At 44.6% G+C, this 12,840-nt stretch overlaps 1 protein-coding gene across 1 annotated transcript in view; it reads left to right on the top strand.

Annotated features, from left to right (window-relative positions):
• LOC111663175 (latent-transforming growth factor beta-binding protein 2) overlaps positions 1-12,840 on the top strand; it is an 84,819-nt gene that overhangs the window by 37,533 nt on the left and 34,446 nt on the right. The window contains exons 6-9 of the mRNA XM_023417266.2: positions 1,464-1,664; positions 2,974-3,257; positions 4,486-4,588; positions 12,683-12,757. Coding sequence (XP_023273034.1) covers positions 1,464-1,664; positions 2,974-3,257; positions 4,486-4,588; positions 12,683-12,757 — 663 coding nt within the window. The remainder of the gene's footprint in view (positions 1-1,463; positions 1,665-2,973; positions 3,258-4,485; positions 4,589-12,682; positions 12,758-12,840) is intronic.

A 12,840-nucleotide genomic window follows, 5' to 3' on the forward strand; every position in this document is an offset into this window, starting at 1 on the left:
GTGGGGGGGGGTCTAACACACACCAGTGCAGACCTGCATCCCACATTGAGAGGATTTAATAGCCTACTTGAGCTGATAATTTAGCCGGCATGTCTAATCACAGGAGGCCTTCCTGTGTGTCTGGACACCAACACTGGACCCCTCTAAGTCTCTCTGTCTGCCTTTCCACATCTTTATTCACTCTTTCTCTCGATCCCTGTCTCTTTTCTGTTTTCAATCTATTCTGTTAACATTCTCCTCTCCTTAACCTTTTCATTCCCTATCTGCTACTCTTCTATTCTTATTCCATCCCTCCCTCTCTTCCTTCTCCAGTCTCACTGTTGTTAATTCTATGTGACAGGGAGCTCATTCCCTACATGCCATCGAGACTGTCCAGCGTCCGTCTGCTCCCCCGTTTGCACCCTGTTAGTGTGTTACTGTCTGTCTCAATGAGACAAGAGAGGATGCAGCTCACAGCGTGTTTCCATCACTAACGTCTTCTTTCATCTCATGGTATATGGGCCGTTCGTATCTCCAACTGTCTTGTTAAACAGTCCTCATATTTGTGGTGTGGGGTATTGCTGAGCCAGAAAAAAAGTGCGGTGCTTCACTTTTTCGTCCTTTGTGCCCCACAGTGGTTCTTTTTTTAGTTGACATGGTTGGATAGATTTTGTTCATTTGATAGTCTTTGATGTTTTGAGTTAGGAGAGGTCATGTCAGAGTGAATCTGTACATGGGAGCAGGCCCAGGTATGTAGGGTGCTGAGCTGGCAGCCACCCCTTATGCCAAAAGATAAGGCCAGTGAAAAGGCTGTGAAAGCAGTACTGTCAAACACCATCTGGTCAGTGCCGACCTTTCCTCTTTTTCTCTCTGTGGTAAATTGCAAACTATAAATCAAAGTGTAGACAGAGCCATTTATGGGATTCAATTTACTTACATGGTTGAGAGACAGTTGCCCTCCTTCTATATTTGATAGTTTGGTAATTTCTCATTCCTCTTCCTGCCAGCAAAGCAAGTGTTCCGTACAGATATGCATGCACTTGTTATTTTCTCCGAAATTATTACAGGATGAATCATCACTCATCACTCCGCACAGGAGTATGTAATTAGCGATGTGAGGCAAAACATGCCAATGAAGGAGGTGCAGCGCGAGGGGCAGTGCCATGGCTCTGCCCTCAGGACAAAGTGGAAACCTTATAAACATCATGTGGAATGAGGTGTCTGATTGTGCCAGAGTAGAGAACAGCACGACCATTGCTAACCGTTTGCAAACAAATGTCGCCTCAGCACATACCCTTTCTATTAGGACTACTCCTTCTGTTTCTTATTACTGGATCCTTCAGTATCAGGATGCATAAAGCTGTGCAATCAAATGCAACGTGTTGTGTTCTCTAATGGATCTCTCACCCGTAGCAACATCTTTGTCTTTTTCTCTTCACCTCTGTCACACCCATAACTCTTTTTCTCCCTTCTTCAACGTGCAGTCTTCTGTCAGATCCCCTGTCTTAATGGAGGCAGATGCATCGGCAGGGACGTGTGCTGGTGTCCATCAAACTCAACGGGGAAGTTTTGCCACCTGCCAGTTTTGCCGCCTGCCAGCCCTCACGGCCACAAGGATGCCAGCCACCAGGCACCAAAATCCCCCTCCCACTCCATGTACACGCTGCCACTGTCCAATCAGCAAGGTAATCTTTCAGCTTGCCACCTGACAGTTAGTGAGCTCGGCTCATGTCGACTTCAGCTGCTCAACTCGTCTCCCAACGATACACTTTCTGTAGAGTAGCTTATACTCTGACAGAGGAGGTTGACAAGTGGATGGTGCAGCACAGCACTGTCAGAGCCGTCCAGACGGTTTGCTATTGGAAACCCGAATGCAACGCAAAAGATTTATTCAGCAATTTTGCCACAAAATTTCAGTTTTAAACGTTGGCGTGACAACGCCTTTATTATTTTTGAAAACTGTTCCTCGTGCTTTTCTCAGTTTTTAAAGGCACACATGTACTTATGATTTACTAATCTGTTTACGGTGCAGCAGTCAGCCTTTGCGGGCCAGCAGTGGAGGTCAGACTCTATTTTAAGCAGAACAAATAATGCATGACTCAGTGGAAGTCCTCATATTGTTCACACAATGCTGCTTTTATCAAACAGAAGTGAATATTAGAAACAGAGCAAGGCAACATCATGAACCTATAAGAAGAAATATAAAAGAGAAAGATTTGCTCATTTTTCATCTCTCCTAGTATTTTTTTTTTTCTATCCGCCTTACGTCTCGCTCAGCATCTTGCTCTCTGTCTGACTAAGTAGAAGCAGAAGCTCAGATAACTTAAATTCCATTGAGAAATCTTCCAACCACTATTTTGAGTAAAATGACATGAATAATCATAATTAAACGACCTGAGTCCAATGTCTGCTTTGTCATGTCACCACAAAAAAAATGAGCCTTTCTCCCTGCATGCGTTATATATACACCGAGGCAGTTTCATGTCCAGGACTTTTGATAAGGTCTATTTCTTCTCCTTGGACTCTTCCTGACGTCTGTCAGTGAGACTATGATTCATGAGAGTGGGTCAGGATTCTGGGAAAAAACCCTGGCACTCCCTGAAGATAGATGCTTCCCCTCTGTCAGTAGGACAAAAGAGCTCATTCTCCTCATTGCAACATCTTCTCAGCTCCTCCACAAATCTGTTTTTGGTCTTAAATATGACTTGATTTAAACCAGAGAATCCAAAACTCATTGTGTTGTTGTTGTTTTGTAGTATCTTAATAGTGTCTTCATTGCTGGGAATTCCCCGTGTATATCTCATAACTTGGTGATGAAACAAGCTGAGTATCTGTTGGAGAAGGTTGTGCAGCATGTTAGCTAATAGCTCACAAACTGCAGTATGTATATACAGTTTTTATCCCTTGGCTGAGGATGCTTCCTCTTACATTATTCAAAATGTGAAACTATAAACTATCTGCTATATTGTATAAACTGTGTGTCTTTTTGTGCAGTGTCTCTCCACCCATCCTTGGTGAACGTCCACATACAGCACCCTCCAGAGGCCGAGGTCCAGGTCCACCAAGTAGCTCGGGTCCAGCCTGGGCAGAGACCTGCCATCACAGAGGGGGCTCACTCTGTCCAGCAACGCTCCCAGCCTGGGAATGGACATGACCCCACAATTGAACACAGCAGCAGGCATTCACATACCAACGGGAACTGGAATGGCCACGCCAGACCGCACAACCGCCAGAACGGACATGTGGGAAGATGCTTTCAGGAAACAGTCGACGGACAGGTATTGTGTTAAGTCGTTAAACAACATTATGTACACTGTCATCACTACCTGATCCGAGCCACCTGGTGAGTCCTGATCTATCGTTGGGAGAAAGTGTTGCTTTACCACGGGCGTCATTATATTCACATCCCCTCACCTTCTCTGTCTCAAACAGGAAGTGGGCCTGTGGGAATGATTTATGTAATGTCCAGGATTTATGAGCTCTGACCACACTGGTCATCTCATGTTCCACCAGTTTCCCAACAAAGGCATGCTATGATTTAGGATGCATTCAGAGGACAAAGGTTAAGCTTGAAATCGAGCCCATGTGCTCCTTCTTTTTGTGGTGACTGTATGGTACCATTTATTGCACATACCACAGATTTACTGTACAAGATAATGAATGGATGACACAACAAACATTTGTTCAGAGAGAGAAAGAAGTTAGGAATGGGAAGGACTCATGTGGCAGTGCGTGAGCTTGGCTAATCTAAGGCTTAATACACTTAATACAGCATCTGTTTGCTTGGCTGTGATAAGGCGTTATGTTTGACTCTTGGCCTTTAGGTTTGCAGTTGCAACAACACAATGATTTGCAGTAGAGTTGTTTTTGCCAGCGTTATTCCTTGAACAAGTTTGTTTGTCCTGAACTGCAGATCATATTTTCTCTACTCTGGTTTCACAGAGAGAGAGAGAGAGAGAGAGAGAGAGAGGGGAGAGCTGGAAATGGAACCTCCCAGTCACAGTGATTTTTCAGTTCTCCAACACAACTGCCCCAGAAAAGAAGTTCACTAAAGCTTTAGCTTGCAGTTTTCCCTCTTTTCCTGCCAGTATGCCAGTTTGGTGTTCTGCAGAAGAATGTCCTCTCTGTTGCCTTTTAGTTTCAGAAGTTTCTATTGGCCAAAAAGCCAGTAAGTAAGGTCTGATAGGAATCTCTCTTCACAATTAGCCAAATGCCTTAATGAGGAGTGCCAGGAGGATCATAGTTATTTCTTGAGGCTCAGTGTTTATGTCCTCCTCCAAGTAACTAGTCTCAGATGTGTCTGGTTCACTCTGTCCTTACAGATAGGTACACACACACACACACACACACACACACACACACACTCACACACAGACTCATATAAACACGCTTTTACGAATGGCCCTTGCCGTGCACACACACATTTGCACACAAACAAGCACAAATATGTAACACTCATTGTCAAAACTCGTTTTTTAGATTTAACACAGATGTGTGTTGTTGTAGTGTGGCAAGCCTCTGCCAGGCCTAACCAAACAGGATGATTGCTGTGGAAGTGTGGGCGCCTCCTGGGGTCTCAACAAGTGCCAAAAGTGTCCAACCAAACCAGGTAAGCCCTACTGACCAAAGCCATCAGGTCTGAGCAGTTCATTTTTTGTCCTGCTCTGTTCCATTACATACTTAAATCTAATCTATTTCTAATCCTGTCTAATTCTGTTGGTATTATTTTCTGTTTTACTGTTGGTATGTTGATCTCTTGGTGTTCTTGTACTGATTTTCACATTTGTTCAGAACAGCCAGACGCAGCTGGGCTCAACTTTCATAGTGCTTTATATTCAGGTGTTTAGTCAGTGATGCCTGTTATATTCTTGAACAGCAGATGTTTACGCTTGGTGGATTTTTACAGCATTTATCATAGGCCTAATTAATACTAACGACTGATGATGATTAGCACATAGCAGTCATCATTAGATTCCTAAACTGCGTGACTCGCCCATGCACCCAGTTATAAAAATGAAGCTGTTTGCGCTTCCATAAAAACTGAAACCAAAAAGCAAATGAAAACACATTTAGCATGAAGATGAGAGTCTGGCAGGAGTGCCACCCACCCTGCAGGCGGAATCAGCCAACGTGGCCTTGAAAGAGTGAGGAAATGAACAGCCCGACCAGAGCTGCGGTAGGTTTGAGAAACGGGGCGGTTGTACGCTGGCAGGCAGGGTGGGTGGTGACACCACCCTTCACTGTAGATGGAGGCCCTTGCTCAGCCTGACAGCTCTTGGAGGGCATGGCTATGGCCCTGTGCTGGTGGAGGACTCGCTATGAAAGCCTCATGGGAAGCAGCTACAGTACTGTGGCACATGGGGACACTTTACATTTAGTTTTTGTCCCGGCACTCTTAATTATATTACGACCGTGCCCGCAGATGTCAAACTGGTTGTCAGAGTCCACGTAACTTGTTTTATGTCTGACTGGGCTTTAATCAGAAGCAGGCATCATCCCTCTTTGTCCCCTTCATCTATCATAGATGCCAATCCATTGTTTTCTCTCCCGCTCTCTGTCTCCCTCAGCATGCCCGATTCTTGCTCTTCCTAAGTCCCCGGCACGATCTCTTTTGGCTCCCAGATGTTTTCCTCTGCTCCCTCCTTTGAAGTTTGCAAGAGACACGGAGTGAATGCCCCGTTCACTCATTTTTATGGTTGTTTTTGGGGGCAGCGTACTGTAGGCCTGGGTCCTAGGTCACACGCAGGCAGTGGAGGAGAGGAGAGAGAGAGAGAATGAAAGAGAGAGGAAAAATGAAGTCAAAATGAAGTCATATACTATGTCCCAGAAGTCTTGGAGGGAGCTTTAATAAGAGAAATGCTTTGAATTCCTCCAGACTGTTATTGTTCTCAGTTTAGACACTTGGCCAGATCTCTCAGCTGCATTCCTCCCTCACTGGCCTAGACGTATGCTTTCTTATGTGTTTGACAGGAATGATGTGCAACCTGGAGACAACACTGAAAAATTATGCATTTCATTTCATAGTGAATGGGTCAGTTGGGCTTTCAGTGTGGAAGAAAGTCATATAGCTTTAAAAGAGTGTGTCGCTTGTTGAGTATGTGATAATGATGTCATGAAAGCCCAGTTTGTATTTAAGGGTGTAACGCTACCATTGGTCAGTTTGTAGCTGGGTACAAAAGGCACTGTTGACTGGGAGCAAACTTTTTTTTTATTGCATTTACAGAGGACGCCAATATGAGCATGGCTTTGCGGTTCTTTTGCAGAAGTAAATCTGCTTCCTGGATTTACTTCAGCTATTGACATCTATTATTCCATTCTAGGCCCATTTAGCCTCCACATTACTGTATATTTAGTACATTTGCTCCAGGCTCGCTCAGTTTAGTGATATACACTCATGATATATTGCAGTCTGGCTGGGAGTCTCTGCGAAGTCTGCGACTGTCTATGCATTTCAGAGCAGGTGACGACATCATATAGCAGGATATTATTTATTATTGTACACAGAGGACGTTATGTCACTGCTGTGGCAAATAAGGGAGGTGATTGTGTGTGTATGTGTGTTTGCAAAGGAGGGCTGATGTTGTTGGGGCATGAATGCCAGTGCGTCCCATCTCAGTGGGAGCCGAAGCCTTTAGGAGCCAGTGCCTTTAAAAGTCACATGCTGAGGATTCCTGGCTCGTAATGAGATCCAGATCAACCAGAACAGGCTGCAGTCAGGTTCCATCCTTCTGGTTCTTATGATGAGGAGGGGTGGAAAAAAAAAACCTGCCTTGCACTTTGTTTGAATTTCAAATTAGCTTGATGTAGGATTATAATTTCTGTCCTTAGGTATGATGGCTAACCACTGTGCCAAGGGAGATTGGGCACAAGTCACGTAAGAAGCTCACGGCAGAAACTGACTCCAGTGCACAGTGAGAAGAATTTTATCTCTAAAAACCAAAGAGCCATGATAGAGATGATTGCGCAACGTGGGGATGACTTGAGGATACCTTTTTATTAGTCAAGTAATCTGAGGTTCTCTAAGACAACCGAAGGCCCTTTCGCTGTGGCCTGACTCTGACCCATGCTGTAGTGTTGGCATGACTCTGTAATTCTGCCGGCAGCACCTCCCTCGCCGTGCATTTCACAGCTAATGGAATTCCACAAGCCGTTCGTCTCCCCCGTCTGTCATTGCTGGGCAGCTTCGTTCTCGGTGACTCTCCCCCAGTCCCCGATGCTGGGAGGCTTCCCAGGGAGCCAGATCGAGCCCAAGGCCCTAAAGTAACCGCCACACCCACAGGAGCTTTGGCTTCCTCTAATTCTACCTCCCTGGGTCATCGGGGTTATCATGATGTCAGTGCCCTCGTGCTGGCTTACCCCCGCCCTCTCTTCCACCTTTATCTGTGGGAGTTGTCTGCCTTTTTCCCCTCACCCCCAATCTCTCTATCTCTGTGTCTCTCTGTCACGAGGACACTATTCTTCATGAGGTTTAGATCAATAAAGGCAGATGAGGCAAAGCAGGAGGGGGCCCACAGAGCTCCACCACTTCCAGATCTTCCCACATGAAGTCATCCCTCCCAAATCTCCCATCTATTCCCCAAACGTTTAATCTGACATTCATTGAGGGAGCCAAAGCCTGCGCTTATTGCTTTTTATTAGCACTGATCAAACATGAACACTTGTTAATGACCAACAAAAAACAGAGATGCAGCGACTTTGCTTTAGAAATAGGCCGCGGAAGAACAGATGCACTGGAACAGCTCCAGAGCAGTGTCTCATGGTGAGAGGCATTTGACAGCATTTGATTCATTGATGTTGACTTAGAGTTATCCCTTCACAACTAGAATGATGGAATCTATTTGCTGGGCAGCAGTGTAGCTAATCAGGACTGAACAGAGCTAACCGCTACGAGAAATAAATCCCAGTTGGAGGCAGATGGATATGAAATTTGTGTTGCATTTCTTAATTGGATACAAGCTAAGTTAAGCACATTTTTATTGGGAATGTACCATGGCATGCCTTCTTTTGGAACCGGCCCAGGTGCAGATTATAGAGGAATGTGGATCTGTTTTGAATGTGTGTTTGATGCGGGTTATTTTTCCATTAGCATCTTGGAGAAGGGCGTGAGGCAGCATTGTCAAACTACAAACAGAGATGTAAAATGCATACTTTCGTGAACTGAAACAATGAAAAGCATGTTTTGAGTCAAGACTTAATGTCGCAGAAAAATGAAATAACCATTTGATCAAAGCCTTTTCGCTGTTGATGCACATGTGCTGCGGGAGGGTCGCATCGAAGCAATATGATACAGATACACAGTTAAGACTGTCAACGACTGAGCAAGTATCTCAGCGCTTGTAGACTGGTTTTGTGTCTGATGTCTGTATCAGGAGGAGGATGTTGATATTAATCCCATGTGTCTTCACTGATTAGCCTTTGCTTCACGAGCAGGGACACATTATGTACAGGGCATGCGATATGGACCGTGCCAGAATGGCAAATGTGGCGTGTGCCACGGAGACATTTTGTTTTGAAAGCAAATGACTTCCCTTTAAATTGTTTGCTCCAATCAAGCGTTGGCTCAAATGCCAAGAAGAGATGGCATTGCCATCTTAGAGACTCACAAGACCTGAAACCCTCCATGGTGATTAAAGAGCTCTGTTTGCTCCTGGTTTTCCCTCAGTGGCACCAGTTTGTCCTGTGGCGGCATGTCAGAAAGTAAATTGCTGGAAAGGGTCCTGAGGAGGACTTGGCTTTGGTGTCGGTTGTTTTCCTATAGAGTGGCCCCCAATGAAATGGAAAGGAAGGCTGTCTCCTGTTCCCGTCCTGTGGATGGCATCCATCCCTCCTCCCTCCCGTCTCCCACGCGTTCTCAGGTTTTCCAGCCAGTTAAGGAGAGGAGAGAAGCCCAACACTGAGGTTGCCTCCCAGGCAGGTCCCAGGGGAAGTTGGTGAAGGGCTCTGAGCCCTGTGATTGATGGACCAGACCTCTCAATCGTCTTAGAAGTACAGCCCCTGGGCTGGGTGGTCCACCGAGTGATTGTACCGAATTAGCAATTAAAGATTTCTGTACAGCTGAGGAACCCATTTGACTATAAACTCTCCGTTCTCAGCCTCCTGCCTCCGTCTCTCTTTACTTTCTCTCTCATTTTGCATAATCTGTCCTTTCATTTGAATGCCCTCAGCAGTGCCCGCAGTGGAGCAAGGTTTACTTTCATGTTTAAAAGAGACCTGAGGAATTTATTCAGATTTGGTTTAGGACAACACCACCAATCCAGAAGCTTCAAGGAATTTGAATTAGGGAATTTGAGCAAATATTACTGAACAGTTGTCCCGCTGGAATGCACAACACAATTGAATGGAGACGGACAATAAATTAGTGAGGGGTGACAAAGTCTTTTGTGGAACAGGGCTAAATGGATAGACAACAATTGGAAGTTTTTGTCTGTACCCTCAGTGGATACAGACCAGTCTGGGTCTAGAGTCTTTGTAACCGAGGGTGACACTAATGATGCGCAGCTTGAGCTCACTCTTGCAAGCCACTGCCTGTGTAACTCTATGTTTTCTACACAAATGACTATAGCAACAAGCATGAGAATGGACACATCATTAAATCCTCTGAGGATAACGTAATTCTTAGCTTTTTTGTATAATAATGAAAATTGCACAACCAAGTTGTCACTGATTAGCATCTTTTCTTGCGGTGGATGTTCAGACGACACCGACCAGGTTTTCCGGTACAGTAGCCTAGGAATCAGAAGCAAGGCTCAACTACAGTGATTTATTAACCCTTGCTCCAACATTGCAAAATTAATTAACTAGTCAAACAGCCAACACTCTCTGATAACTGCATGGTAGAGGAGCCAGTGTTTAGTAGAGCTGTCATCCACCTCTATATACTGAGTTTCAGCAGCTGGTTTTTAAACTTTACTTCAAACAAATTGCCTATAGGGAACAATAATGATCTACTGAACTAAGCTCTGATAGCTAAGATTTATTTTTAGAGCCAGGAAGCACATAAGGAAATGTTGAGTACAATCTGCCAAATTAAATCCTATGTGCAAAGTTTGTAGTGTAAAGTTTTACGAACATATTCTGTAAATGCACCTGGTATATGTGGTAAGACGCTGATTTCACCTCACTGCGAGGCTTCTTACATAATTAGGTTTAAAGGTTGCACAAGACTTCTGCAACATCCCAAGACGTTTTAAGACAAGCAGAGTTTTGAAATGAGCTGTCTCTCGGATCCATGCTCAAGTTGTTACTGACCGCAGAGGTCCTCTCCTCCCTGCTAATAAGCTTTATTGAGACTCCTGAACCTCCCCCACTGGGCTTCCCTTGGCATGTGCGCCCTGCTGTCACTCAGGCCAGACTTTCCCTGATCCCATCACTGCGGGAGGGCGTGCCCACCGCCCTACCACAACAGCTCATTACTCAGAAACTTTGGAGGGGGATTAGAGGGGTGTGGAGGAAGATGAGGAGGTGGGCAGACAGGAACAGGGGCGTCGCTTTGACACAGTTCCCCCCTTTTTTCCCGCTGCCTCCTTCATGCTGACCCACTTCTGCTCTGTCAACCCTCAGGTACACTGACCCTGCCTGGTCCACTGGGTCACAGCAGGACCAAAACATAACTCAACTTCCAGGACCTCGTTCCCAGAAAACCTCCATGTGGCACGCATTCCAGTCACTCCTGGGAAAATGACACAAACTCATGACTGATTGCTGGTTTTTATATTGACAGCATATATTTACAGGATTGTTGTGTTGGTGTCTTGTACATATTGAAGGCTGATGAAGTCTTTTTTTTTTTTTTGTCTGGCCGCTGGGTTTGGAACTTTAAATTCTTTCCAGTTTCCAACTCTGAAAAAAATAATGACTGAGCTTCTCAAACATTGGAGGTTCAATGTAGAGTATGTGTTTGCTGTTGCTTTCTGTTGGGTGATGTAGAGGCATAAAGATGACAGATGGGTTATAGAGATGTGATCCTGTCTGGTCCTGCCGGCCTGCAGTCTGGCATCCAGATAGGCATTTACATTAGACCAGAGCCCCCTCTCCGTCAGCACTCTGGTTTGCTGGAGTTTTGGTCACAAACACATTGAGACTTTTCTCCCTTTCCCAGAGCTCTCTGCCAGGGAAGGAGATGTGTTATCTTTGCTGGCAAGGCTGCGGCCGTGGTTTCTTGCATGCGTCACCTCTGTTTTCGACCCGTCGTCGCTGTGGCAGCAAGTTTACAGCGCTTTTTTCTGGCCATGGTGTGAATCCAAAGATTGTCATCACTTTATTGTGTTCCTGTTCTCTGAGTGGAAAACGTTGGGTATCATGATTTCTCTCTCCGTTGGATGATGATGATGCAAGTAAAAATGAATGTGAACGAGGCAAATTCTGCTATTATACATGTATATTTAAAAAGAAAAAAAATCAAGTCCTGTTTCATATTTCGGAAAAATAAAATGCCTATTCACGCTCAAGAATTTGAGCTGAGACATAATAAAATTTGTTGCACACACGTCACCAAATATTTTTCTTTTTTAAATCTTGGCCGAAACAATATTTTTCCAGTGTGTTCATGTGCTAAAAGTGCAAAACAGAATCATGGCGATCATGATTAGGAAGCAGCATACAGCAAGGACCCACCATCATGGCTTTAAGCTGTCTGATTCATGACTATAATTTAATTTGACTGTAACAGTGAGAAACAGTTCCGTCATTCTAATAAGCATGCCATTATTTTCAGAGCTCTCCTCACCCAAACACACATTTTTCCCTCCAAAATCAGAAGTTGGATTTTCTCCTTTCAACACGATATGAAGCAAAATTCTTCATCTCGGTTTATGTCATGGAAAGATCTGCTACTAATAATCACCCTGTCTCTGTTAAGAAACCTATATATCCTCATACACACTGGTTCTTTGTCTCGGTCAAACACATAGATACAGTCACACACACTCAAACACAAACAGAGACCGTCTTTTTGCCATAATGACAGTCACATTGACCCCTCTCTACATTTAATGGAGCATGCTGGGACTTGACTGGATGTCGAATGAGTAATGACATGATGTTTTCAGGCCGCTGTTAGTGACAGTACGGCCGCACTGGAGCATTAACAGACACACTTGCGTTATTTACTGCAGCACTTTTGTGAACCCCTAATGTATACACACCTGAAGCACACACCATATGATTTTTATTGCTTTGGCAAAACAAGCAAAAAGAAGTTTTGGGCCAATCACTTTCCTGTTAGCTGTACATTAATCATCATTCCTCGTGTGCACATTTGAAGCATTAGTCTGTTGTTTTTAAGTAGATTTGCACTGTGGTTGATGATAAAGGTCAGGGCTGTCACGTAGGCTTCCTCAACATATTTATGATATACGCACTTCCTTCATCTGTCTCTCGGGGTTGAGGAGAGTTATGGGTAATATGATTATAAATGACGTCGAGTGTTATCGTTACATTCTGCTGGATGGCAGTGCTGTCTTATAAACGTGGTTGATGGGGATCCATTTCTATACACTCACTCTGGAGTCCCTCGAGGCCCGGCTGTGGGTCCCCTAATTTCTCCTCTTGCCAAGATGCTCACATCTGTAAGTTATATGGTCCCCTCCTAAAGCTGAGCTCCTCTTCTCTCCCTGCGATGAGTGCAATGCTTCGTGACAGAGAGGCACGGCACTGTAAGATCATTTTCCTCCTCTAAAGCCGTGCTTTCTCTTTCTGTTTGCAGCATACGCAGTGATTGCAAATGGACAAGTGGAATGCTCCAAAGGTTTTAAAAGGATGAATCTCACACACTGTCAAGGTAAGCTATAAAACATGTTGGAAAATGTCTATTTAGTTCAATATTTTATGATATGATTTATCCCACAGCATATTTTAATAGGT

This window comes from Seriola lalandi, unplaced genomic scaffold, assembly GCF_002814215.2.
Source record: "Seriola lalandi dorsalis isolate HSWRI2012SDOR001 ecotype SW California unplaced genomic scaffold, Sedor1 jcf7180002054573, whole genome shotgun sequence".
Taxonomy (NCBI): Eukaryota; Metazoa; Chordata; class Actinopteri; order Carangiformes; family Carangidae; genus Seriola; species Seriola lalandi.